The 23,682-nt window shown below is 43.1% G+C and overlaps 2 protein-coding genes and 1 long non-coding RNA gene across 11 annotated transcripts in view; 2 read left to right on the top strand and 1 right to left on the bottom strand.

Annotated features, from left to right (window-relative positions):
* Positions 1–11,385, top strand: part of LOC101799998 (centromere-associated protein E) — a 33,148-nt gene extending 21,763 nt beyond the window's left edge. For 3 of the 8 annotated variants that reach the window (XM_072036947.1, XM_072036950.1, XM_072036945.1), the window contains 12 exons: positions 788–988; positions 1,071–1,217; positions 2,870–3,082; positions 4,233–4,442; positions 4,911–5,120; positions 6,349–6,570; positions 7,186–7,389; positions 7,951–8,063; positions 8,356–8,453; positions 8,947–9,106; positions 9,599–9,858; positions 10,447–11,385. In XM_072036947.1, coding sequence (XP_071893048.1) covers positions 788–988; positions 1,071–1,217; positions 2,870–3,082; positions 4,233–4,442; positions 4,911–5,120; positions 6,349–6,570; positions 7,186–7,389; positions 7,951–8,063; positions 8,356–8,453; positions 8,947–9,106; positions 9,599–9,858; positions 10,447–10,544 — 2,136 coding nt within the window. In that variant the 3' untranslated portion in view covers positions 10,545–11,385. The remainder of the gene's footprint in view (positions 1–787; positions 989–1,070; positions 1,218–2,869; positions 3,083–4,232; positions 4,443–4,910; positions 5,121–6,348; positions 6,571–7,185; positions 7,390–7,950; positions 8,064–8,355; positions 8,454–8,946; positions 9,107–9,598; positions 9,859–10,446) is intronic. The other 5 variants (XM_072036949.1, XM_072036946.1, XM_072036948.1 and 2 more) reach the window with 5 other exon arrangements.
* Positions 62–23,216, bottom strand: LOC119716704 (centromere-associated protein E-like). Of its 2 annotated transcripts, XM_072036975.1 has the most exons (7): positions 22,410–23,216; positions 22,232–22,323; positions 21,356–21,445; positions 21,159–21,277; positions 19,467–19,554; positions 19,159–19,285; positions 62–513 (listed from the first exon to the last, which is right to left on the bottom strand). In XM_072036975.1, exons 1-5 carry the CDS (start codon positions 22,463–22,465, stop codon positions 19,543–19,545), a joined length of 369 nt encoding a protein of 122 aa, XP_071893076.1. In that variant the 5' UTR covers positions 22,466–23,216; the 3' UTR covers positions 62–513; positions 19,159–19,285; positions 19,467–19,542. The 2 variants fall into 2 exon arrangements, with proteins under 2 accessions (XP_071893076.1, XP_071893075.1); XM_072036974.1 differs by lacking the exon at positions 19,467–19,554.
* On the top strand, positions 12,498–17,973 carry LOC119716705 (uncharacterized). Its single transcript, XR_011808853.1, has 2 exons — positions 12,498–13,869; positions 14,643–17,973. It is a non-coding gene; the product is annotated as an uncharacterized lncRNA (long non-coding RNA).
* Positions 23,217–23,682: the final 466 nt, after the last annotated feature.

The raw sequence follows: 23,682 nt of genomic DNA, 5'->3' as shown, positions 1-23,682 counted from the left end.
CCCAATTGAATTTTAAATTGTCAGCCTATCACTGTTGTGTGACATAAGCATGAACACGAGAGAGGATTTGTAAATGTTTATTTAGCGATATTTAGAAGTGCCATCCTGGACTCATGTCAACCTCATAGCCAGCTGGGTTGGCTGCTCCACTGGAATGGACACAGATTTGTCCAACTTGTCCAGGTTTGATATGATGGTGACTCTGTATGTGTTGGTTGAGACTTTAAAAGGCACCACATAGGCTGTTTGAACTTCAGTGGGTTTCGAATCCTTGGTGCTTTGCACGCTTTCAAACTGGCTTTTATTCAGCAAATGCTGCCGCTTGGCTCTTCCCAGCTCGATCTTTCTGCGGTTTTCATTTCTTTGCTTTTCACCTGCCAAACTCTTCCTTTGTAGATCAAACAGTATAACGAAGGATTGCTTCAAGCTAGCGTATGTGTTGTTGATCAAATGATTAGAACAGATAGATGGACTGTGGAATTGTCTTTGTCTCTTGCTAGATTTTCGATTTTCCTGAAACAGTCAAAATGCATTTAGGTTACATGTTTTCCTCTTGCTTTAGTGGAAACCAGAGTTGACTAGAGTAGAGCTCTCTGGATGTAATGCTATTTCTCTTATTTATTTTTTGAGTGATTAGAAAACTGAAATTCATGTTTAAACTTCTCTTGCTGCTAATGTGAATTCTAGAATTACTGGAAATCGTATTTGACACAACTAATTTTAGTACTTGACAGTGAAGTGTACAGGTGAGGACAAACCCAGTTCTTGTTTTTCTCCATCACTACAGATTCAGCAGTTAACTGAGACACTAGATAGTGTTTCAAGTGAAAAAGAACGGCTATTGGCTGAGAGAACTAGTCATTCTTGTCAGCTTAAAGAACAAATGTCATCCACTACTGAAGAAAAAGATGAGCTACAAAACCTTCTTCAGGACATCAGGTCTGAGCGGGACCAGCTCAGCATGGAATTGCAAAAAACCTCTGAGATGGTTGGTGTTGCAAATTGCATACCTAAGATAGGAATAATTTATCTTCTTGAATGGTACTTAAATATGCATGTATTTATTTTAGTATATTGAAACGAGTGCTGAACTGGAATGTGCTCTAAGTAAACTGAAGGAGAGAAGCCTGAGCGACGTGTCTGTTCAAGTGGATGCACTGGATAACGCAGAACAGATGGATGATGACAGCCTGAAGGCAAAAACCATGCGAATTAAGGTAAACGACCCTGTTTATGTAAGGGTACACGTTAAAACTTAGTACCACTTGTTCCAGAGCATAAACTTTGCTTCTACGCATCATGTGCTAATGGGATTGCATCTCTTGCTAAGATACTACACACCACGGGATTGGTTGGTTTGTGGTTGCTCTTCGGTGACAGTGCAGCCTGTCCTGGGAAAGTTAAAGTGAACTTCTCAATTGAGACATCTCGCTTGATTTACTGTCCAGTCACCTATATCACCTATTTTTATTTGGAGCTGCTTCCCTGTTTTGTTTTTCAAAATCCCTCAAGTTCTCTCTTCGGTGCATCCCACCCCCAAAAGTAAATTGATTTCCATTAAATTGGTTTCACTAAATAGCTTCTCTCATCAAAATAAGAAGTTCCTCTAATTCTTTGTTAATTAACAGTCCTGAGTATGTTTTCTCACAAATGCAAGAGCCACTACTAAACTACCAAAAGCCTAAATAAACCAGCTTTATGGAGGCATGAAATACTTTAGAGGTTGCCATCGTATTCATTGCAGTCTGCACATCTGTGCAGCACGATCAGACATCATTCTGTACCTGCCAGAAGCACGCTGAGGGCTGCTTCAGTCATCACCAGGAGTGATGAAGAAAGGAACGAAAGTGAGAAATCAGCCACGTAGCTTTCTCCATTCACACTGTTTCTGTGCTATACCAGCAGTACGAACTAATAATGAGGGAAGTAAAAAAAACAAAACAAAACAAAAAAAACCTGCTGATAACCTTTTAATTGTAGTCTCCCCTTCTGACTTGTAGCTGGGAGCTTTCCTAGTGGTCACTAGAGAGCTCCTACCTCTTTCACAGGTGGAAACAAGGAGTCTGAAACTCCTTTAGGGGAGGGGGAAAAAAAAACTTGAATTACACTGCTAAACCTATGTTAGCACAGCCTCTCTCGCTACCTTGTTAGTGTTTGTGGGTGTGTGTGCAGGTACCAGTACAAAAAAAAAAAGGAATCTTTGGTTATGGGAATATATGCTAGGAAGTTTAAATACCCTGGGGGAGTTTCTTCTGTAAAATGTTACTGTCGCCACAGAAGTCATCGCGATGGTACTCTGAGCCTAGCCACCCATGGCTATTGAAAACATTCTGGGCTGCTGTATAAAAGCTTTCTTTCCTTTTAATGTTGACAAAGCACACATTACTTCAGTGTACAAGATGGGGGGAAAAACAGGTATTGTAATGAGAGAGCTCTTGTCTGTTTCTGGTGCAGGTGCTCCTGGCCAATGAATTTAGGCTGTTACATGTGCCTTAAAGCGTAATCTAGCTTCATGTATCTCATCTGAGCTGCAGTTCACTAGGAGTGCCTCGAAGCTAGTTTGGCCTACGTGGCCTGCTCATGACTTGCACAAAAGGACCCAGGAGACCAACTCAAAGCCCATTCTGAGGGCAGTCCCGGTGGCGAACTTGTGAACAGGCAACAAATTTCATCTCAGACCCAGCTTTAGTGCTTTTGTCATGCTCCTGTGGCAAGTCAAAACTTGAAGGTCTAGTCCTATTAGCTTTTTTCTTTTTTGTAAAACCAAAACATTCTGTGGGGGTTAACCTGGAATCTGATGTAAAGCTGCTGTTCGTAGCTAATGACTCTCTTTCTTTATTGTGACTGAATTTACTTAATTTGTATTTAGGAGCTTCTGGAGCTATTCCCAAGTGTGGAGAAGAGGTATGAGTGTCTCACCATGATGTCTCGTAGTAAGGAGGAGGATCTGAATAGCCAGAAAGCAGTGATAGCTGCGATACTGACTCAGCTTTCACCAGAACAAAATAAGCAAGTCAAAAGACTCCAAATGGAAAATGAGAAAATCAACACTCATTTCCAGCGTTTATTGGACAGACTCAAGGTACCGACTTAAAATGCTGAATATGTGGATGCTTCACGTTGCTTTGTTTCACGCTTTCTTTTTCCAATAATCTCTCAGTACTAACAGCAAGGACTCTGTATATATGCTCAAGCTTTGATTTTTGTTTTCTGTAAGTCATGCATTCACGAAGCCCGTTACAATCCTGGAAAACTGGAGCTATTTAGATAAGCTAACCTTAATTTTTGACTATAGTTCAGCTGCTTTGCACAGCAACATTTCATTAGTGTTAATCCACTTCCATTGGTGTGAAAAGAAGTACTCTGTGGTCTGTAAATGAAATTATGGACCCCTGAGTACATATTTCATCGGAGAGGAAGGATGTGCAAGATGCCTTGGGGGAGCATGTTTGTTCTGAAAAGTTGCCAAGTAGTTTAACTTGTATGGTCTTGCAGACCTTCCCCAATCTGTAGTTGAGTGGAGAAACAAATTCCAGTTATCAGGAAAACTTGAGGTTGAGAGAGAATTTGTGTGCATTAACAGAAGCACATCCAACTAGATAGTATTTTTTGTTTGTTTCAGTTTCTTTATTTACCGTGAATGTTTAGGTTGGGAGGGTGGGGGTGTGGAACAATGATGGGGGGACAATTCTGGCAATAAAAATATCAAATAGTTGTATTTTAGTATTACCTATTAACTAAAAATGTTAACAAATATTCTGAAGAACGTGATCTCCCAACTTCACGTAGACTATTTAATGTTTTTCTTATTTCAAGAGATGTTTTTCAACTTTTATGCTCGAGATGTTTAGGCTTGAAGATTAGATTTACTCGGCTAGAGTAAGGCTTTAAATTAGCACAGTGATACTCTATGCCTTTAACAACTCTAGGATGAAATCAGCATAACAAAACTACTTTGAAAACCAAAGTCTAGATACGTAGAAGGCTGTCTTAGCCTTTTAAGCTCATTTTTGTGGACTCCTTGAAAAAAGAAAATGCCGACCCAGCTGAAAGTCTCCCATGCCATTGCTATAGGACACGAGAACGTAGCTTTCGTAGTCATGTTTCAGTTGTCCTAAACATCTATTCGCTAGGAGAACAAATAGACTGAATTATAAAATCTGGAATTTGAGCTGGGTGCAAGGTAGCGTTCTAAAGCTTACTCACTGATATGTCCTGTGCTTCTACGACAGTTCCAATTCCGTCATCTTTGCTCCAAGAAAATGGAGTATCATGCTACTGTGAACAAGTATGCAATGGAATTGCTTGAGGAAAAGAGAAAACAAGATCAGCTGCAAGCTCAAATTCGGTGTCTCAAGGAGTTTCATTTGAACCAGAAGGAAATACCTGCTCGAGTGGTAAACATCGGCGAAGTGCTGCAGAGTTTGCATTCGGATGCAGAGGTAGCGGTTGAAACAACTTTTCAGACAGGCTTGTTTATTTTGAGACAGGGCGTAATGTGGTTGTGCTAGCGTGATGGGCATTGTTTTTATCTGTTTAAACTCAATGCGGTGAGGGGAACACAGAATTCACGTATATTTAATGCTACCAGTTCCGTCAAATGATTTCTCTGTTTCATAAAGCGTTTCTAACTGACTTGCCCTTTAGAATCCATACTACCTGACCCTAAGATGATTTTTGAAGCAATTTGATAACTTTTTCTCCTTTCACCTTCCCACCTATCCCCAGGAATGTGGATTGTTTTCTAATTTTCCCAGTAAGGTACAGCAAAACTCATTTTAGCTTAGAAATATGCTATAATTAGGTGTTAAAACAGACTTACTGTAAGTGTGGATACCTAAGGAGGCAAAATTTATATTAAACGTGTAGTTATCAAGGCAATGCTTAAACTTGGTCTCTTCTTTATAAAGAATATCATCAAAGACATAGCAGAAATGGAAAGTGAACTTCTCAGCATAGAGGCAGAGTTACAGAAGGAAGAAAGTGCTGGAAAAGAAACAGCACGGTTCTGGGAAGCTTGTTCAGGACTCCACTGTGATGCAGAAGAACTTAAAGAAGCGCTAAGAAAAGACAATGAAAGGCTTTTACAAGTCATTAAGTTCTGGACTGCAAAAGTGAAGGTAAATGAACTTAATGAATAAGAAATACATTTTGTGTAAGCACTCTGCAAGTACCTCTGTAACCTGGTTGAAAACAGACACAAAAAGCTAGTTTAAAGTTTACTCGTTTAATTATTTTCAGTTTATCCGACAGCACTGGCTATAGGTGTATTTATCTGTAAAATGTAGGAATACCTGGAAGATTTTTACAGGCTTTCTTCCTCCTACATTCAAACTTGGAAACTTGTGTTTAAAAAGACTTTCGGGGAGACAGCTTTCTGTGTGTATGTGGTGGTGTTTGTGTGTGTGGTTTTCTTAAAGAGAATGAATCTTAGAGACTGTAGGTTCATAACTGTTACTACAACCTTCCTTGTAGAACTTGGCAGCCTGATGCAGTCGCATTCTGCGGGCTTTCTGCCTACAAGATTCTGTTCTTTTCAAACCACCTTTAAAATGGCTGAAGTGTTTTTTGTTTGTTTGTTTGTTTTTTTGTTGTTTTTGTTTTTTGATAAAGCTTAATTGTAATTGACATTCTCACACCTTTTCTACCTTCAGAAAGCTCAATTATCCTAGAGGTCTTTCAGCTGTGCTTTCCCTCTTCTTTCTTCCTCCTACCACCCACAACTGGGAAAAAGTCTGTTCTGCTGTCTGAGGTGAATCATGAAGAGCATTTCATGAGATGACATCTTTTAATAAGCACATCGGAGACCTCTTGGAAGACAGGCTGTGGGAGGGACTCCTCTACCTTCTGACTAGTTCTTAACAGCAGTCGTCTTGACTTCCAGCATAGGCTTGTTACTAGGCTGTTCGTGCTGTTCTTTCGGCTAGATTACGAAGAGCTCGTCATCCTTCTGCACATGTTGTGCTTCACTCAGCCTATTGACAAAGAGTTAAGCTGCTTCTGTAGAATTATTTGTCAGCCTTGACTTCTACTGGATTTCCCAATGCTGACAGGCTCTTAGGAAGAATTCTTTGATAGACGTTTTGTGAATCAAAGCTTTTACAACAAAAACAGCCTTCTCTTCTCTGCGCTAAACAACCTGAGGTCTCTCAACCCGTCTTCATAGGAGAGGTACTCCAGCGCTCTGATCATTTGAGTGTCAGTAATTCCATTTTTGGTAATAACTGTCTTCAAATGTGCAACGGAGTTCAGAATGTGAAATTAATACAGGCTAAGAAACTTCCTGATTTTTCACTTATTTCTAGCTGGTTCCAAAATTTAATCTGTTCCTCATTACTGATTTTTCAGACATTCTCTCCACTGAATTCAGAGTTGAATGACAGAACTTCCAACTACTGCAAAAATGCTGATGCTGAATATAAACGGACAAAAGAGAAGACTGAAGAGTTGCTTCAGGAACTAAACACCCTTAAGGAACAACTGGCCCCTGGTGGCTCTGCTCATCTTCTGCTAGAAGAAGAAAACAACAGACTTCATAACTGCTTAAAGGCTGCAGAACAAGATAAAAAGGTGCAAATATTTTTCTAAAGAAAACCTACTTTATGATTATTTTCTAAGTGAGAGTACTTTCAACTGAAAAGAAAATGAAGATTGATGACTGTGAATCTGTCACACGATACACTGGCCCACAATGGACTTCTTTTTGTAGATTTCTTTTTTTTCCAAAAGTGGAAGTTTGAGCTCTGCCTGTGATGTGATTTAACGGTCAGTTTTCTGTGCACACACACGCACAGATGTTAGTTTATAAATCTCTGTAAACGCACCCAGTCATTTCCGAAGTATAGGTTCCAGTAGTGTGATATTCATTAACTATATAGCAGTCTCTGTGTCAGACTGGAAGCTGGATAAAAACTGTCATGACTCATAGGGGTTGCACTCATTTGCCCTCTGTCCATACTTCTGATGTCACAGTTACTTGTGTTCAAAGCATGTTTTTTTTTAGAGTTGAATGTCCCAGAACAGTAACAGATGAAACAGAACAATGCTATAGACTGTATAGGAATTCCTGTTTTGTTTGTTGTTTTGTTTGTTTTGATTAAGAATATCCCCCTGTGCTGTGCAGCGACATAGTTATAACTCTTGGTTTGGTGTTACTGCTCATAAGTGGTTGGTATATCCCAACAGGCTATGGAAGTAGAAATCCAAAAGTTGGAAAACATAGTAAAGGAAGCGGAAAAAAATGTCAGAGAAAAAGATGACAGGATTAATCAGTTACAAGCACAGATGAGAGTAAAAGCAGCTACGAGTGAGCTCACCCAGCTGGAAGCCAAACTGAATGAGACAGAGAAATGCCTCAGCACTGTCCTAGCAGAAAATCGGAGTCTCCAGGTAGGAGTCCAATTATTTTCTAGTTTCATTCTTACAGCGAGGGAAGCAGAGAGCGCTGTAAAGTCAATTTGTAGTTCCGTGTGGTTTTCTTAGAGAAAAGCACTCTGCTCACGTGTTGTAGCGTGCTGTTTCACGTGCTACCAGTGCTGCTTTCAGAGACAAAATTTAGAACCCATGTTAGGGTATTAGAAGCTAAACTTATTGCTTCTGATATATTGCTGAAACGTTCTTAAACTTCAAGTTTTGAAACTGAAGCATGGGCTGTTTTTTTCTGCATAATCTATTGGCATGCTAGTTCAAGATTCCCAGATTACATCTGCAAGCAAGTCAGCAAAACTTGCTGAAAATGGGAGTGCGTTCATTATACCAGAGTTCAGATGGCAACTGGTCCTATGGTACTGGTTAGTGATCTGGGCATTCTTAGCCCAGAATGACTTCCTGCTTCCAGCTCTGTCCTGTAACTTCTGGCAGATTGCAGTAAAAGTGCAAAGCAAGCAGTCCCCGTATTCGGTGCTAGTTAGCAATCCTTTCTTCATAGTAGGTGTCTTGTTTTATTTTCAGGAAAAATTAAATAAAGGTGCTGAGTTGTACAAAGAAGAAATTGATAATCTCAAAACACAGTTGGTAAGATATGACATGGACAGAATGAAGCAATCAAAGATTTTTGATATGCAGTAAGTTCAAGTGTTTGTTTGGTTTGTTTGTTTGTAACTGGTAGCTCTTCCCTAACCCCCACACCCCAATGGAGAGAAAGGATGCACACAGAATAATTTAATAATAATAATTTAACTTTTGCTTTTCTGTACTTCACCTGAAATCTAACTGGCAGCCAGATGTAGTTTGTTTTGTTTTGCTTCAAATACATTTGTATTTGTTAATACACATGAAAATCAAACTAAGTCTCTTGCAACTTTAATAATTGAGCTTAAATTTTTTCTGTTTCCCTCTCCCTGCCCACCAATGCAGACTTGCTAATTATAAAGCTGTTGCAGAACACCAAGAAGAACAGTTAAGAAAGCTAAAAGAAGAACTCAGAAGAGCACAGCAAGATCAAGACGTTACTGGTAAATTCCGGATCAATATAAGGGATTGTTTCATATTAAACATCTGGTTTTAAGGTTGTGTGGTTAAATTCTAGGCTTCGATGCAGGCCTTTTACCTCAAAAGGCCATGAGAGGGGTTGGATGCTTTGGAAGAGGTGGAAGGCTGAAACACGGTAGCTGCACATAGGCTGTATTAGAATCACAGCAGTTCTAGTCTGGTTTCGTTTATTTCTTGGATTGTGGTTGCTGTTGTGGTGGGTTACGTTCCCATATCTAGTTCTCTGGCTCTAATCAGGATATAACTAATCACATAAACTTCTTAATATCTCCCTGGCAGTGTGATTACTGATGGTGGGTTTAAGAAAGAGCTGTTGTAATGATACTTCGAACCTAGTGAGGTTTTACATACAAGGCTATGGGAAGGAATTTTGCATAAGCATGGCTAAGATAAATATTCGCGTGGTTTTAAACCCTGACCAAGTAACACGTGCTTTTGTATAAAACTATTTTCTAGTGGTGTCTAAAGAAACTCCTCAGCAATACCAAAAGCCCCTTACTTGTGGTGGTGGCAGTGGTATAGTTCAGAGCACACACGTGCTTGTTTTAAAATCTGAACAAGCAAAGCTACAGAAAGAGAACTTGCAGCTGAAGAAACAAGTTGATGATCTGCTAAGGTAAGCATAAAGATAATAAGCGCCACGTTAACTAAGTCATTTCTCTTTAACCTATGCTGTTACAGTTTCTTTCCTGGACATCTGTAGAAGTGAAGAATTTTTGATTGGAAGATGTGAAAGAGTCTAGCAAATCTAAACTTCTAAAGGTGGTGATGTATGCATGTATACTTCTGGATGGCTTTGAAGCTTTAAATTGTTTGTCTTTTTTTTCCATGAGAATGGAATTTTAAATGCTTTTTATCAATACCTGGAAAACACGTTTTGTTTGGATCTCTTTAGCTTTTGGGAAGCAAAAAAGAAAATGATGCCTCCAAAACTAAGAATACACGTTTGGTCATGGTAGGGGGCTTGCATTGCCATGTCTGTGGTATGTCAAGGGAATTGTCATACAGGAACATGCAGGAACTGTCTTGTCAGGCATTTTTCTTGACTTAAAAGAGTTGTTTAATGTTTTCTGTAACTAAATGCTGGTGATTTTTTTTCCCTGTTCAGTAATGAGGCTCAATTGAAAGACGAACTTAGAAAATGGAAAGAGAGAGCACTAAAATTGAAAGAAAAATCTTCGAGAGAGACTACTCGAGAGACAGTACCAAGGTCTCCAGGGAAGAAAGTGTCAGATTCCCTTAAAGAGCAAATTCCGTCCTTCAAAGAGCCTCTTTCTCAGGAAACAGTGACTCCAGATGCATCAAGGCCTCTGCAACTGTCGCCTCCAACAAATATCTTTGATAATTCCAATTTAGGTACGCTAACAGGTATGTAATATGGTGTCTGATTAAGATTAGGAGAGGCAAAATATAAGGAGGGGTCTTCAAGTAAAAGTAGGTGTCCTGTGCTTCCTGCATTCGGTCCCAAAACTCTCACAGAAACTGTTCTTGAATGCCTTGTTAATACCTTGGTGGAAGGGCTGACCAGCTGGTGCCAAAAAGATTGTATGTGCTGTACAGCACCCACATACTTGAAACATTCACGAAGATTAGGCAAACTTCATATTTCTTCTGTTGCAGTGAGAGTGTTGATGATCGATCACTTCAAAGTGACTGGGCAGAGTATTGTTCCTACCAGACAAATGATGCTATAACATCTTTTGCTTTCTGATGTTACCTGAGTTAAGTACCTGCTTCTGGCAAAACTGATTCTCACAGGTTGCTCAGTCATCTATTCAGAGTTAACTGCTGGTTAACTTTTTTTTTCTAAATTTCTTTGAAGTGGTCGATTTTAGTCTTTGACATGAAATCTCCTAGTCTGGCAGCTTCCAGCTGCAGTAACAGCTGCCCTAGTCAGGCTGTCTCTAATTGTGAAACTGGGAAAGCATTACTGTAATATTCTTGTCTTCTCTATAGATGTGCCACCTGCAGGAACAGAGCCCACAGAAGAACCTCTTAGCCAGTGGCTTGGAGCTTCAGAGAAAGATGAAGCCCCTGATTGTACTACCCAGTGAAGGTATTCTGTTGTAAGCTGCCTTTGCAGTGGTAACATCCAGAATCCGCCTCTATGGAAGACAGTTTCTTCGGGTTAAATCATCAGCTGTGGGAAGAGCTCTGGCAGCTGCAGTTCCTGGAGCTGCTGCTGCTTCCCCCAGCTGGCAAAGCTGCAGTACAAGAACAAAACTTAAAAAGCAGTCACGTTGCCTGCAACCTGCTGCTGATGTTCTTCTTTGGTTATCTTCAGGACAGCAAAAAAAGAAGAGCTAACATACTGAAGAAAAATGGACACAGGAATGAATCACGAGCTAAGCTACAGTGAAGCTTCTCGAACTTCTCTGGCATTCCTGCAAGAGTCCTCGTCTGGGTGGCTTGTATCTTCAGTTCTTTCCAAATCAACATCTCTCTGTTCTCACTAGTTACTTTTTGTTTCTCAATATAGAAGTCTTATACTGTCTCTTTTTTTGAGACCATGGAAACTGCATTTTTACTACAACTTTAACCTCTGCATTGCGCACTTTCCCTTTTTAAGGCACAAAATAAATCAAGGACTTCTCTTAAACGCTATGCAATATGTCTGCAGCTCTGTCAATTATGGTGCCAGGAGTAACTTTGCATTTTGCATCATCTTTGAGCATACTTCTCTTTCCTGTTTGGAGTGTGACATCTGAATATTTTTTTCCAAGCAGTAACCAATGGATCTAATTGATGCTGCAGTTACTCTAGTGAGTGAAAAATAAATTGTAATTACGGCTGTATGGCAGACTGTTTTGCTATCCTGCTTACCTGAATTTTGAAACTTACTTTTACGTCCTGTATAAGGTTTATTTTGACAATAAATTTTAAGTATCTCAAAATATTTCTGCTGGCCTCTTCGGTTTTGTGGAGACATGACGGTATGATTTGGGGATGCTGATTATAATATTCAGTCTAAAACCAGTCTTTGATAGCAATCTTACCCCTTTCATCATTATTATGCTGCTTGTCTGTCTTACAGCTTTCTGCAGTCAGTTTGTGCAGCGAATTACTGTTGCACAAATCTGTGTCATCAGTGTTTGTTTAATTCTTTCTAACTGAATCTTTGCTCTATCAGGAAATGTTTGAAGTCTAGATAGAAGACTGATCCTTCCCTTCCTCCAAGCTAGAAGAAATTTGGCACTCAACACCTGAGATGAACTCCTTTAAGAATGAAATCATCATGAACTGTCAGTGTCATACTGAACAAAGACTTTTGTATCAAAAGTCTTGTCTTTATTTTATAGGAATGAAGCTCTGAACGTTACCAGATCTCTTCCTAAGTACTTCATTTTGAGATAGCCAGACTAATAGGCAAATGATTTTGCATCATTTTGCTGGATGCACTGCAGTTAGTGGGATTGGAAGAGTAACACAAGGGTTGTTTGCCTGACAGGGGTACTTCTGCAATCCGTACTGAAGACCCAACCATCTATTCACCTTGAATAGCCAAAAACTGCCAACTACTGCAACTACTAAGAAGTTGTGAACATTCATATTTCCAAAACTTTGTCATGGAAATCTTATAACAATTTCTAGCTAAAAATACACAAGTTCTAAATACTGTTGCTGAACTCAGCACTGCACTGTTTCCTTTCCTGTCACAGCCATAGATATGTAGGAATAATTCATTTTCCTGGCAGTGATAAATGCAAGTTGTCCCATTTTTTCTTTGCAATTTCCCATTATTATTGAACGATATTTCCTTTGGCTACCACACTTTTTTCACTTCTTTCATTCTGGTATTTTATTAAAAGAATACATTTTAAGCTGACTTTTTCCTTCCAGAAGAGAAAAGCAAGGTATCTACCTTTTTTTTTTTTTTTTTTTTTTTTCACAGTTTCAGGATATTTATTAATTGCTTGCTAGAACATTTCTAGACTTAGAGATTTTTCTGGTGGTTGAGCTGATAAGAGCTGTTGCAGTGTATTCCTGCTTGTGTCTGAATTCAGTTCAAGAGTGGCATAATGTGACCGAACGTGCCTGTGTGCGTGTCCAGGTTTACCCACAGAAATGTGCCCAGCTGGAGTTCAGGCAGCTTTCTGAATTCATTAAGAAAACTATTAGAGTGGCCTTGGATCTGGTGTGAGCTTATAATTCAATTTTGTCATAGAATTTTTGAGTCTCATGATGTTAACTGCCTTAACAGATCTAAGTTAAACACTGATATAAATTTAAGAATGGCTACTTTGGTAAATCTACAATTAAGAAATTATTTTTCAAGTATTGTCCTAGCTTAAAACTTGATGATTGATAAAGAGCAATTGCTTGGGGAAGAACATTGTTGTGGCCTTTTTTGGTGAGAATCCTGTTAATTTCTTGCATTCTTTGTGGGGGAACGGATAGCTAATGTTCATGATCCTCTTTTGTTCCTAACCTGTGCAGGAGAAAATCCCACTTAAAATCTTGAGTTTCGCTAGATGGCAGCATCTTGGTTTTTCAACATGAAACTGCGTTGGTGTAGAGAAATTTACCAGTTAGACTACAATCCCAGCAAGCATACCAAAGCAAATGAGCATAAAACTTCCTTTTTCCAAAGGTCAGTAAACCGAACAAGCTGGTTGAGATCTTTTGGTGAGTGACTATACTAACATGTATTTTTAAAAACTTCATAGAATTAGTGTGTCAAATATTCATTAAAAATGATTGTTAGGTTAAAAAAAAGCTTCCAAAATTATGTGGTGGTCCAAGGAAGTGTTGAGGGATTTTTGAAACAGCAAAGATCCCATGGCTTGCTGCAGCTGAGCAAACCAAGTCCCCATGACAGTGTTCCCACACTGCCCAATTGAGGAATTCAGAAAAATATTGTTGCCAGTAGCTGGCTTCAAGGGCAAGGTCTACGTGACTGCTAATCACAAGGGGGTTGTTTTCTTGCAGGTGGGGTTGTTTTCTTGTGGTTGTTTGTCTGAGTGCTTTTTGACCAATAATCTTGTGTGAGACACTATCCGCCCCTGTTAAGTTCACTAGAAAAGTCAGGCTATTCGGGTAATAAAATGGAGCATGATCTGACCATACTGGTGTCTGTTGTGCTTTCGGCTGTGCTTCCTGCAACATATGGGGCCCGAACAGGCTGTGACCCGGACATGCTGAGAGATCTGACAGAAACAGAGAGGCTTCAGACACACGGAGAGCCCTGAGAGAAGCTGAGAGACCCAACAGACGCTGAGAGACCTGAGACACATGGAGAGACTTCAGAGGCACAGAGAGCCCTGAGAGATGCTTGACAGACACGGACGGCTCTGAGAGACACGGAGAGCCCTGGCAGAAGCTGGAACACCTGAGAGACGTTGAGAAACTCCAAGCACTGACCCGGACACAGGACTTGCGGTGAGACGTGGGGGGGGGGGAGGGGGGAAAATGCAGGGAAACAAAGGAATGGTGGGGGGATGCGGGACAGCCGGGATCGAGTTGCTACGGGAAACCAGAGGCGTCAGTGGACACCGGCAGCCGACCCTCACCGTGTGGCGAATGGGCACATAGAGGGGCAGAGATCAGGACCCTGCAGCCTGTCTGGCATGACCATGGAGACAGCAGCAGCTGTGCTGCTTCTCTCTGGCATTCTGTTTACGAGAGGCATATCTTGCAATGCAAAAAAGACTATTTGTCCCCAGATCGGTGTTATAACTATGTTCCTGGATTATCCTGTTATAACTATGTTCCATGGGGTTGCCACATTCTACGGATTACTAATGGTGACTTAGTTCTATTACTGCCTTTATTGTGGGGCAGGAGTGCAGAGCCATGGATTACACTGCCAAATGCCCACCAGCAGGCTCTGTCACAAACAGCTTCTAAGGTTGCAGCCGGCACTGCCTGCAGCCCTATAGCAGATGTTACACTCTCTTTCCTAACTAGCAATCATGTGTCTCATCCATTTGTGGTGAATGGTCAGTGACAAAAAGAAAAGGGGGAGAGTAAGGGGCGACAAAGACAGAAACGGTACCAGGAGGATGCCACTGACATCAACAGCATGGGTAATAGGAGTAGTGTAAGTGACACAGGTGATAGCAAGGGTGGAATGATAGGGCAGCATTTTCGAGTTCTGGAATGGATTTTCCTACAGATTCAGCCTAAAATGAGTGTTCCATTTTCTCCCACAGGCCAAGTGATGGTTGAACAATCACATCAGGTTTTAAAGGAACAATTAGTGAGACTAAAAGAGATCAGGAACATCGATGAACGATTGTCTGAGGCATTGGGTGTCTTGAATCACTTATGTTTGACTAGGGACTGAGAAGACCCTCCTGCAAGTATTCATTTTCAAAGAATAAATAGAGCAGCACCAAATGTGTTACCACGAATAAGAATGAATTACCGAGACCCTGCTACAGGAACCTGGAAAGGGCCATACGGGTACAGAAATACAAATAACACCTGTGATTACAATGACACTGCTAGGCAGGGTTTAGGGGCTTATGGCACAGAGGGAAGGGGTAACAACTACAGTGTTTGTAACAATTGTACAGCTTTGGCCTTACCTCCTGATGTTTTTCTGCTTTGCGGGGATAGGGCCTGGCAAGGTATCCCTGCAAATGCTATCAGATGTCCGTGTTACTTAGATAAACCTACTATATTTGCTCCTAGCTTGTTACAGTTGTGTGAGGTCACCAGACACAAATGGGCGTTGCTTGCACCGGATTGCAATGATAATGTTGAATTGCTTGGTGTTACAGCTAGAGTGGCATTGGCAATTTTAGTGCCAGAAGTGGCATCTGTGGCCGCAATTAAGAACTTAGAAAAATTGGTACGCTGGGCTGAGAAGCAAGCCCATGCCCCGACAGAGATACTCGAGGAGATGTTACCAGATCAAAATAGTCTGCAACATGTGCTTTTACAGGATTGTAAAATTGACATCTTGCTTTTGGCTCAAAGCCATGGGGGGGAGGACTCCAAGCGAATGTGCTGTTTAAACCTTTTTGATCATAATGAGTCAATTCACAAATCCATTACTTTCCTGAAACAGCACATGAGAAAGATTCAATATGGTATCAATCCTTTCAATCAATGGTTCACTGATTTGTTTGAAACGATGCATAGATAGTTACTGGGATTAGTCAAAGAGGGATTAAGGATTCTGTTTGTGGTAGTGTCAATCATCACTATGTGTTGTATTGTGATAAAAGTGGTTATAGGGTTACTAGCAAAACTGTTACATCAGGCTTGGTTTGCTCAAAGAAGAAGAAGAGAAAAAAAAGGGGGGGAATTGTTGAGGGATTTTTTGAAACAGCAAAAATCCCATGGCTTGCTACAAGTCTTTTGCTGTCCATTTCTGTCAGAATCACAGAATTTCTAGGTTGGAAGAGACCTCAAGATCATCGAGTCCAACCTCTAACCTAACGCTAACAGTCCCCACTAAAACATATCCCTAAGCTCTACATCTAAACGTCTTTTAAAGACTTCCAGGGATGGTGACTCCACCACCTTCCTGGGCAGCCTGTTCCAATGCCTCACAACCCTTTCAGTAAAGAAGTTCTTCCTAACATCCAGCCTAAAACTCCCCTGGCACAACTTTAGCCCATTCCCCCTCATCCTGGGGGGATTAAAGCCCTCTCAATGAGCCCTGCCAGCTCCTGGCCCAGGATCCTTTTTCCCCTAAAAGATAGGGACCCATCTGCGGCTATCAGGCCGGGTGCCGAGTAAAGTGCCCTATGGTCGAAAAACCCAAGATTTCTGCGTTGGCACCAGCCCCTGAGCCATGTGTTTAACAGGTGGGCTTTCCGTGTCCTCTCTGTACCCTTCCCTGTCACTGTAGGGATGGATGAAAACACCACCTGTACTCCTGCTCCATCCACTAACCGTCCTAGCCCCCTAAAGTCTTGTTTGATAGCCTTCAGGCTTCTGTCTTCAATGTCGTCACTGCCCACCTGGACTATCAAAAGAGGATAATAATCAGAGGGGCGTACCAGGTTGGGAAGCTTCCTGGCAACGTCCCTAACCCTGGCCCCAGGGAGGCAGCAGACTTCCCTACGGGTAGGGTCAGGCCGACAAATAGGGCCCTCTGTTCCCCTAAGGATAGAGTCTCCCAAAACAATAACCCTTCTGTCTTTCTTGATGGAGGCAGTCCTGAGGCGTGGAGTCGACCTCCTTGCCCTAGGCATCCTCCGAGGAACACTTGCTACCTCTTCCTCACCCACCGGTCTCTCGAGCTCCAGGGCCTCAAACCTGTTTCTCGAGCTCCAGGGCCTCAAACCTGTTGCGTAAGGGCACCTGGGAAGGTGGGGCCGGAAGGGGAGGGCATCGCCTGCGATGTCGAGCAGGGACCTGTCTCCATTCCTCCTCAACTCCCAGATCCCCCCCCTCTGCCCGACAGCGACAGGGCAGGGGGTCCACCCCCATTTGGGGTGTCTTACCCTAGTACCTCTCCTTGAGGCCCTGCAAGGAGTTGCTCCACCAGTCTATCTCCTGCTCACACTCCCTGATAGCCCTCAACCTCTCCACCTCCTCCTTGAGCTCTGCCACCATGCGGATCAGGTCATCCACCTGCTCACACCTCACGCACACAGTTTCTCTGCCTCCTGCCAATGGCAGCAACAGGCTCAGACCCTCCTTGCATCCGGTGGCCTGAACTGCTGCATTTTTTAACAGGTAGTCGGTCTGGGTGTGTACCGACTTCCTGGAGAGCGCACCGTGCCTGGCGGAGACCATTGCAGCCTAGCTAATGGCTGTCGGTAAGGAGGTGTTTGTATGGGCGGGGGGAGTGCTCTGCCCTTCCCTCGCACCCTGCCTGCTCGCCCTGCCTGCGCAAACGCGTCTGCCCTGGAGCCAATCGCCTCGGCAAATGTTGATTTGGAAAGAACTGAAGATACAAGCCACCCAGATGAGGACTCTTGCAGGAAGGCCAGAGAAGTTTGAGAAGCTTCACCGTAGCTTAGTTCGTGATTCATTCCTGTGTCCATTTTTCTTCAGTATGCTCCTCTGCCAGTTCTCTCAGTACCCTTGGGTGGATCCCATCCGGCCCCATCGACTTGTGCACATGGTACTTTTAAGTACCATTCAAGAAGATAAATTATTCCTAACTTAGGCGTGCAACTTGCAACACCAACCATCTCAGAGGATTTTTGCAATTCCATCTTGAGCTGGTCCCGCTCAGACCTGGTATCCTGAAGAAGTTTTTGTAGCTCATCTTTTTCTTCAGTAGCGGATGAGATTTGTTCTTTAAGCTGACAAGAATGACTAGTTCTTTCAGCCAATAGCCGGTCTTTTTCACTTGAAACACTATCTAGAGTCTCAGTTAACTGTTGAATCCGTAGTGATGGAGAAAAACAAGAACTGGGTTTGTCCTCGCCTGTACACTTCACTGTCAAGTACTAAAATTAGTTGTGTCAAATACGATTTCCAGTAATTCTAGAATTCACATTAGCAGCAAGAGAAGTTTAGACATGAATTTCAGTTTTCTAATCACTCAAAGAATAAATAAGAGAAATAGCATTACATCCAGAGAGCTCTACTCTTGTCAACTCTGGTTGAGGAGTGAGGAACAGCCTTGCAGGCGCCAAGGTCAGTGCAGAAGGAGGGGGAGAGGTGCTCCAGACACCGGAGCAGGATGTCCCCCTGCAGCCCGTGGAGGAGCCCATGGTGGAGCAGGTGGCCCTGCACCGACGGAGGCTGCCGCCTGTGGAAGACCCCTGCCGGAGCAGATTCTGGGCCGGACCTGTAGCCCGTGGAGAGGAGCCCACGCAGGAGCAGGTGATCTGGCAGGAGCTGCTGCCCGTAGGGGAGCCAGGTTGGAGCGGTTTTCTCCTGAGGGATGGACCCTGTGGTACGGACCCATATCTGGAGCAGTTCTGGAAGAGCTGCTGCCTGTGGGAAGCCCACACCGGATCAGTTCATCAAGGACTGCATCTCGGGGGAGGGTCCCCACAGCACAGGGGACGAGAGTGACCAAGAAGGAGCGGCAGAGAAGAAGCGCTGTAGACTGACCATAACCCCCATTCCCCCGTTCCCCTGCGCCACTCGGGGGGAGGAGGTGGAAGAGGGTGGATGGGGGGGGGGGGGGAGAAAAAGGTGCTTTTGGTTTCTTTCCTTTGTTTCTCACTTCTCTAGCTTGTTAGTAATAAGCAATAAATCTCACTGTCTCCTTATGCAGAGTCTGTTTTGCCCGTTAAAATAATTCCTGTGTGATCTTCTAGTCCTTATCTCAACCTTTGAGCCCTTTTCATCATATTTTCTCCCCGTTCCTCTTTGAGGAGGGGGAGTGAGAGAGTGCTTGTGGTGGAGCTCGGATGCACACTTGAGCGGAACCACAACAGGCAGAAAAGTGTGCTTAAGCAAAACCACACCTAATTATTTTTCAATATAAAGATCTAGAGAGCACCAAAAGGAAGACAATCCTGCCTAAAGTTCATCTCTAGTTCATTTACCCTCTCTTCTTGTAGAAGCTGGCTAAAACGTTGTCAAACTGCCAAAAAGCTCTAGCTAGCCAAAGTAGTACAACAATGTGACTGAGAGAACACACGGAGTACAAAATAAACACATTTCATGTCCTAAGTGCAGAGGACCTTTAGAAGGTTCCAGTGACTAAAGACCCCTGCCCGTCACGTTTTTCCCCCCACCCCAAGACATCAATATTAAAGTCTAGAGTCAGAATGATGCTTGACAACAGGCAAGAAGGTTTACCTGAAGAGTACTGAGTGTTTCATCAAAAGACACAGGAGTGATTGTACAAATAATAACCGTCTTAGCATTTCCTCCAAGAGAATTCTGTAGAATTCGAGTCAGCTTGCTGTCACGGTAATTTATGAAACTGAGGGGAAAGTAAGAAAACAGATTTAAAAAGTCATTTTTCTATGAAAAAACAGTATTGTCTTAAGGTGACAGAACATTTAGGAGAGCCATATAGAATACTATTTGATGTCTAAAGAGATTTAACTTCTTAATTTATCAGTGACTTGTCCAAAAAGAGGTATGTCAACACAAGCACTTACCCAGAAGGGTCGTCACAAAGCTTTTTGATAACTTGGCCCAGAATGAACAAACTCCGATTTATATTGCAGCCTTCTTTCAGTCGGAGACCTAGGTATTACACAGTATTTTCTTTCTTGAAGATGTATCTAAATGTTGTTTTATTCAACATGTCAAGGTGTTGTGTTATGCTCAGAGGGATTGTCCAGAGTTAAATCGCCAGTACCAAAATGCACTGTGACACATCAGCACCCAGTATCAAGTCTTTTAGAATAACCCAAATGAATCAAAGTCCATCACAAATGAGCATTAATAATCTTCACTTAGTAGGTAGTCAGGGCCAGAGGAATGTGAATTTCATTTACAATGTTTATGTTGTATTTAGACACGCAATTAATATTGGCACTTGCAGAAAAAAAAAAAAATAATTACTTGGCTTTAAATACTTTTGTAGACCCTAAGGTATTCTGCAACTCAGAGGAGCAGTGAACATTTCACATAACCAATATTGATAACCCAAAATACTCAAGGCAGAAGCAAATCAGGTTGGATGTTAGGAAGAACTTCTTTACCGAAAGGGTTGTTAGACATTGGAATGGGCTGCCCAGGGAAGTGGTGGAGTCACCATCCCTGGAAGTCTTTAAAAGACGTTTAGATGTAGAGCTTAGGGATATGGTTTAGTGCGGACTGTTAGCGTTAGGTCAGAGGTTGGACTCGATGATCTTGAGGTCTCTTCCAACCTAGAAATCCTGTGATTCTGTGAAATACTCTGCAAATAACATTTCAATTTGTACTTTCTCCTTACTTCATACCACATAACAGGATTTGGGCCCCTGGAGTGCTGCAATGAGTTGCACAGAAGCCTTCCCAACTTAACAGTGAGGACACAATACATATTTGGCTATCTGATGATATGCTATGCGATATCAATCCAGCTGGATCTCATGCATGTCCATACAGATGACAGCCGGACAAGAACCAGACATAGCACAGCCACTTCACCTTCTCAGAAGAACCGACAGCCTTGTACATTCAAAGTCCAGGGTTAACGACAGCTGTCTCTAGTGGACTCAAACTACCCAAAAGCCATAAGGAGCAGCTTTGTCACCTGAAGTCAGTGCCTTACATACTGCTCCTGATATGCTCACATCAATCTGCTAGTCCATTCCCCAGCACGGAGGGCTTCAGTGTCCTATGCTTAGGCAGCCAGTGTCCTATGTCCTGGGTGCAGACCCAGTGAATCCTTTCTAGCAGGCTTATCCCATGTTATACCTAGATTCCCAGACAACTCTCAAACTATTAGCATTGACCAGTCTGGCTTACGATTCTTTTGAAAGCCTCAAGTAAGTTCAATATTCTTCCCGCTTAAAAAAAAAAGTCATTAATATTGTTAGTATTTTGAAGCTCAATTTTAAAATAGAAAAACAAAGAAGAAAGCTGCACATCACCTTGCCTAAGCTTGTAATTCAAGCATAATATATTGGCAAGCTTAAAAGCAATTGTTTTGTTACTGATTTGATTCCAACTATTTCACATTTTTGTACTTTTTAAAACCAATGGCATCTCTGCAAGCTTAGCAAAGTGAGTGCAACATATCCTCCAATATAAACTGTTTATTTTCTTCACAAACTCCTTAATGCTAAAATTAGTTTTCCTTTAACATTCAAAAATATTGGTAGTCCTTTCAGTCACCTCCATTTCATGGAGTTACTCACCTCACAAATAAGTTTGAAGACATGTTGGATTGCCTTAGGAATAACGCCTACACAATCTTCGTTCCCCATCATGGTGTACGTCTTCCCTGAGGAGGTCTGTCCATAAGCAAAGATTGTGCCTAGGAAGATGATTAAGTCTTACCGACTATTTCCAAACTGCATTACAAATAGGATTAAAACACAGTTGTACAACCTACCGTTGTATCCTTGCACGGCTGATTGTATAATTGGAACAGCTACACCTTCGTATAATTGCTGTGTGTTGTCACTTGAGTGAAAGACACGATCTTAAAAAAAAAAAAAAAGAAAAAAAGCATTTAAGAACATTGCACTGCAAATCAGAAACAAGCCGTCATCTGATTCAGCAATGCTGACTTCAAGTATTGTATCATGGACAGAGTCTTTACAGGATGATTTAAACATAAAACACAGTTGTGTCACTACTGTGCCAGCCTTCAGGAACAAAAGATTAAACCCAACACCAAAAGTGATGATGCAAAGACAACAGAGCCTCAAAGAAACTAAGAATGACAGATGGAGTCATCCCACTGAACCCTAAAAACGGTTAAGGCTGATCTATGTATCAGGACTGTAAGCCTGACAAGACAGGCTACTTGTTAATGCTGTAGCTTGGGCCACGTTCACCTGTATGCTGTGGTAAATCGTGTCTGGAGGCAGTACGGTGGAGCAGCAGGAAGATGCTGAAAGCAAAAGGATCTCACGTGCACGTCATCCCAATGCTCTGGGCTCATCCCAATGCTCTGGGCTCAGCGCAGCCACTTGTCACTGAAATGGGAGCTCTCCAGAGGGCATCTGCCACCTCGCTTGCAGATCAACAGAGCCCAGCTCAAAAACACTCTGCAGTGCAGCCCAGCACAGGGACAGGCACCGAGAGCAGGACGTTGGTTCCCAAAGGAGAACTCCTGGTCAGCACTGCCACACAAACACCACACCCGAAGCATTTCGAGCCCGGGCACAACAACACGAGCCACGGGCAGCAGTGCCAGGACGCATTGCAGCCGCACATCCCGCAGGCCCGCGGCAGCCCCAGCTGCTCCTTCCCACACACTCACCGTAGCTGAAGGCTCGGGCACCGCTCACTTCTGAGACCGTGTTCCCCTCGCTCCTCCAGTGAGGCGCCGCCTCGTCCCCCAGAGCGCTCTCCCTACGAGACAAAGCCCCCCGCTAAGCTCACCAGCTCCACCCGCACCCGCACCCCCACGCCGCCCAGCCCCTCGCCCTCGCCCTCACCTGGCGAGGAGCGGCCGCAGCCGCACGCAGACGGTAACGGCCCCTTCGTCAGCCATCCCCGCGGCGCCTCAGGAGCCGCCTCAGGAGCCGCCTCAGGAGCCGCCTCAGGAGCCGCCTCAGGAGCCGCCTCAGGAGCCGCCTCAGGAGCCGCCTCAGGAGCCGCCTCAGGAGCCGCCTCAGGAGCCGCCTCAGGAGCCGCCTCAGGAGCCGCCTCAGGAGCCGCCTCAGGAGCCGCCTCAGGAGCCGCCTCAGGAGCCCGGGCCCGGCCGCCGCCGGGTTCGAACGGGGCCCGAGGCCGCCTCTTATTGGCCCGCGCCGCTGCTGCCGGGGGCGGGGGCGGGGCTGAGGGGAGCCGGGAGGGGGCTGAGGGGAGGGGAGGCGGAGGGAGGAGGCTGAGGCGGCTCCAAGGAGCCCACAGAACCCCCAGAAATGAGGCATCTGAAACTCACATTGAAGTTGGGCTCGTTTACGCTTGGTTATAAATCAAGTCTCAACTCTGACTTTAGTAACATAAAAGAATATCTGTAAAAGGCGAGTAAACAGCGCTGGGTGTGCGGGGAGTCTGTGCTCCACCAACACGCACACACGAACATCAAACATTCCAAATATTAAATAAATAAATATTAAATAAAAGGCATTGCTTTACATAATAACCCGAGTATGCCTATACACACGTACAATCAGGATAGGTGACTGTGAGGAATGTGTTAACAATTCGTGTCCATAAAGAACAGTCCTGTCTGCCTCTGGGCCCTGCACTGGCAATTTAATTCTTGAACCACAGACGCAGTGTGTCCCAGTCTCCCCCTCATTCTAGTCAATTTATCAAGTCTTCAGAAAATGCTCCTCAAATTTATGAACCTGTTTGCTTTTGCTATTCCAGACTTCTAACAGTTACAGCCATTTTTCTGTCTTCTTCCAGATTAACTTAACACTGCTCTAGGTGTGACTGTCCCTGTGAATGGCTGGGGAAGAATGTTTTAATTACTGGTGAAGTGTCAATAAGAAAGCTATTTGTGTTTGTATGAAGTCTTTGATGTCTGGAGGTTTCAGAACAACTGCTAACAACTGGTGACTGTTATGGGATATTATGCAAACCTCTGGTATCTGGCCAGGTGGCCAAGAGATTAAGAAGAAGAAAAAAGAAGCTGAAGGATGGCTGGGAGACAAGACCTGCAGAAAATGTTCTATAAACTTGGGACGGTGCCAAAGGAGTACAAAGGGAAGGACGAGAAAAAAACTTGGAGAGGAAGACTACGAGCCTTCAGCATGA

The sequence above is a fragment of the Anas platyrhynchos genome, chromosome 4 (genome assembly GCF_047663525.1).
Source record: "Anas platyrhynchos isolate ZD024472 breed Pekin duck chromosome 4, IASCAAS_PekinDuck_T2T, whole genome shotgun sequence".
In the NCBI taxonomy this organism is placed as follows: Eukaryota; Metazoa; Chordata; class Aves; order Anseriformes; family Anatidae; genus Anas; species Anas platyrhynchos.
This window is presented reverse-complemented; position numbering and strand designations above follow the sequence as displayed.

Bases quoted from the DNA above. Each gene is read 5' to 3' on its own strand.
- LOC119716704 (XM_072036974.1), bottom strand. From the start codon at position 22,465: ATGGCTGACGAAGGGGCCGTTACCGTCTGCGTGCGGCTGCGGCCGCTC. The intron at 21,446-22,231 runs GTGAGTGTGTGG...TTTTTTTTTAAG, and splicing joins TGCCCGAGCCTTCAGCTACG to ATCGTGTCTTTCACTCAAGT. The intron at 21,278-21,355 runs GTAGGTTGTACA...TCATCTTCCTAG, and splicing joins AGCCGTGCAAGGATACAACG to GCACAATCTTTGCTTATGGA.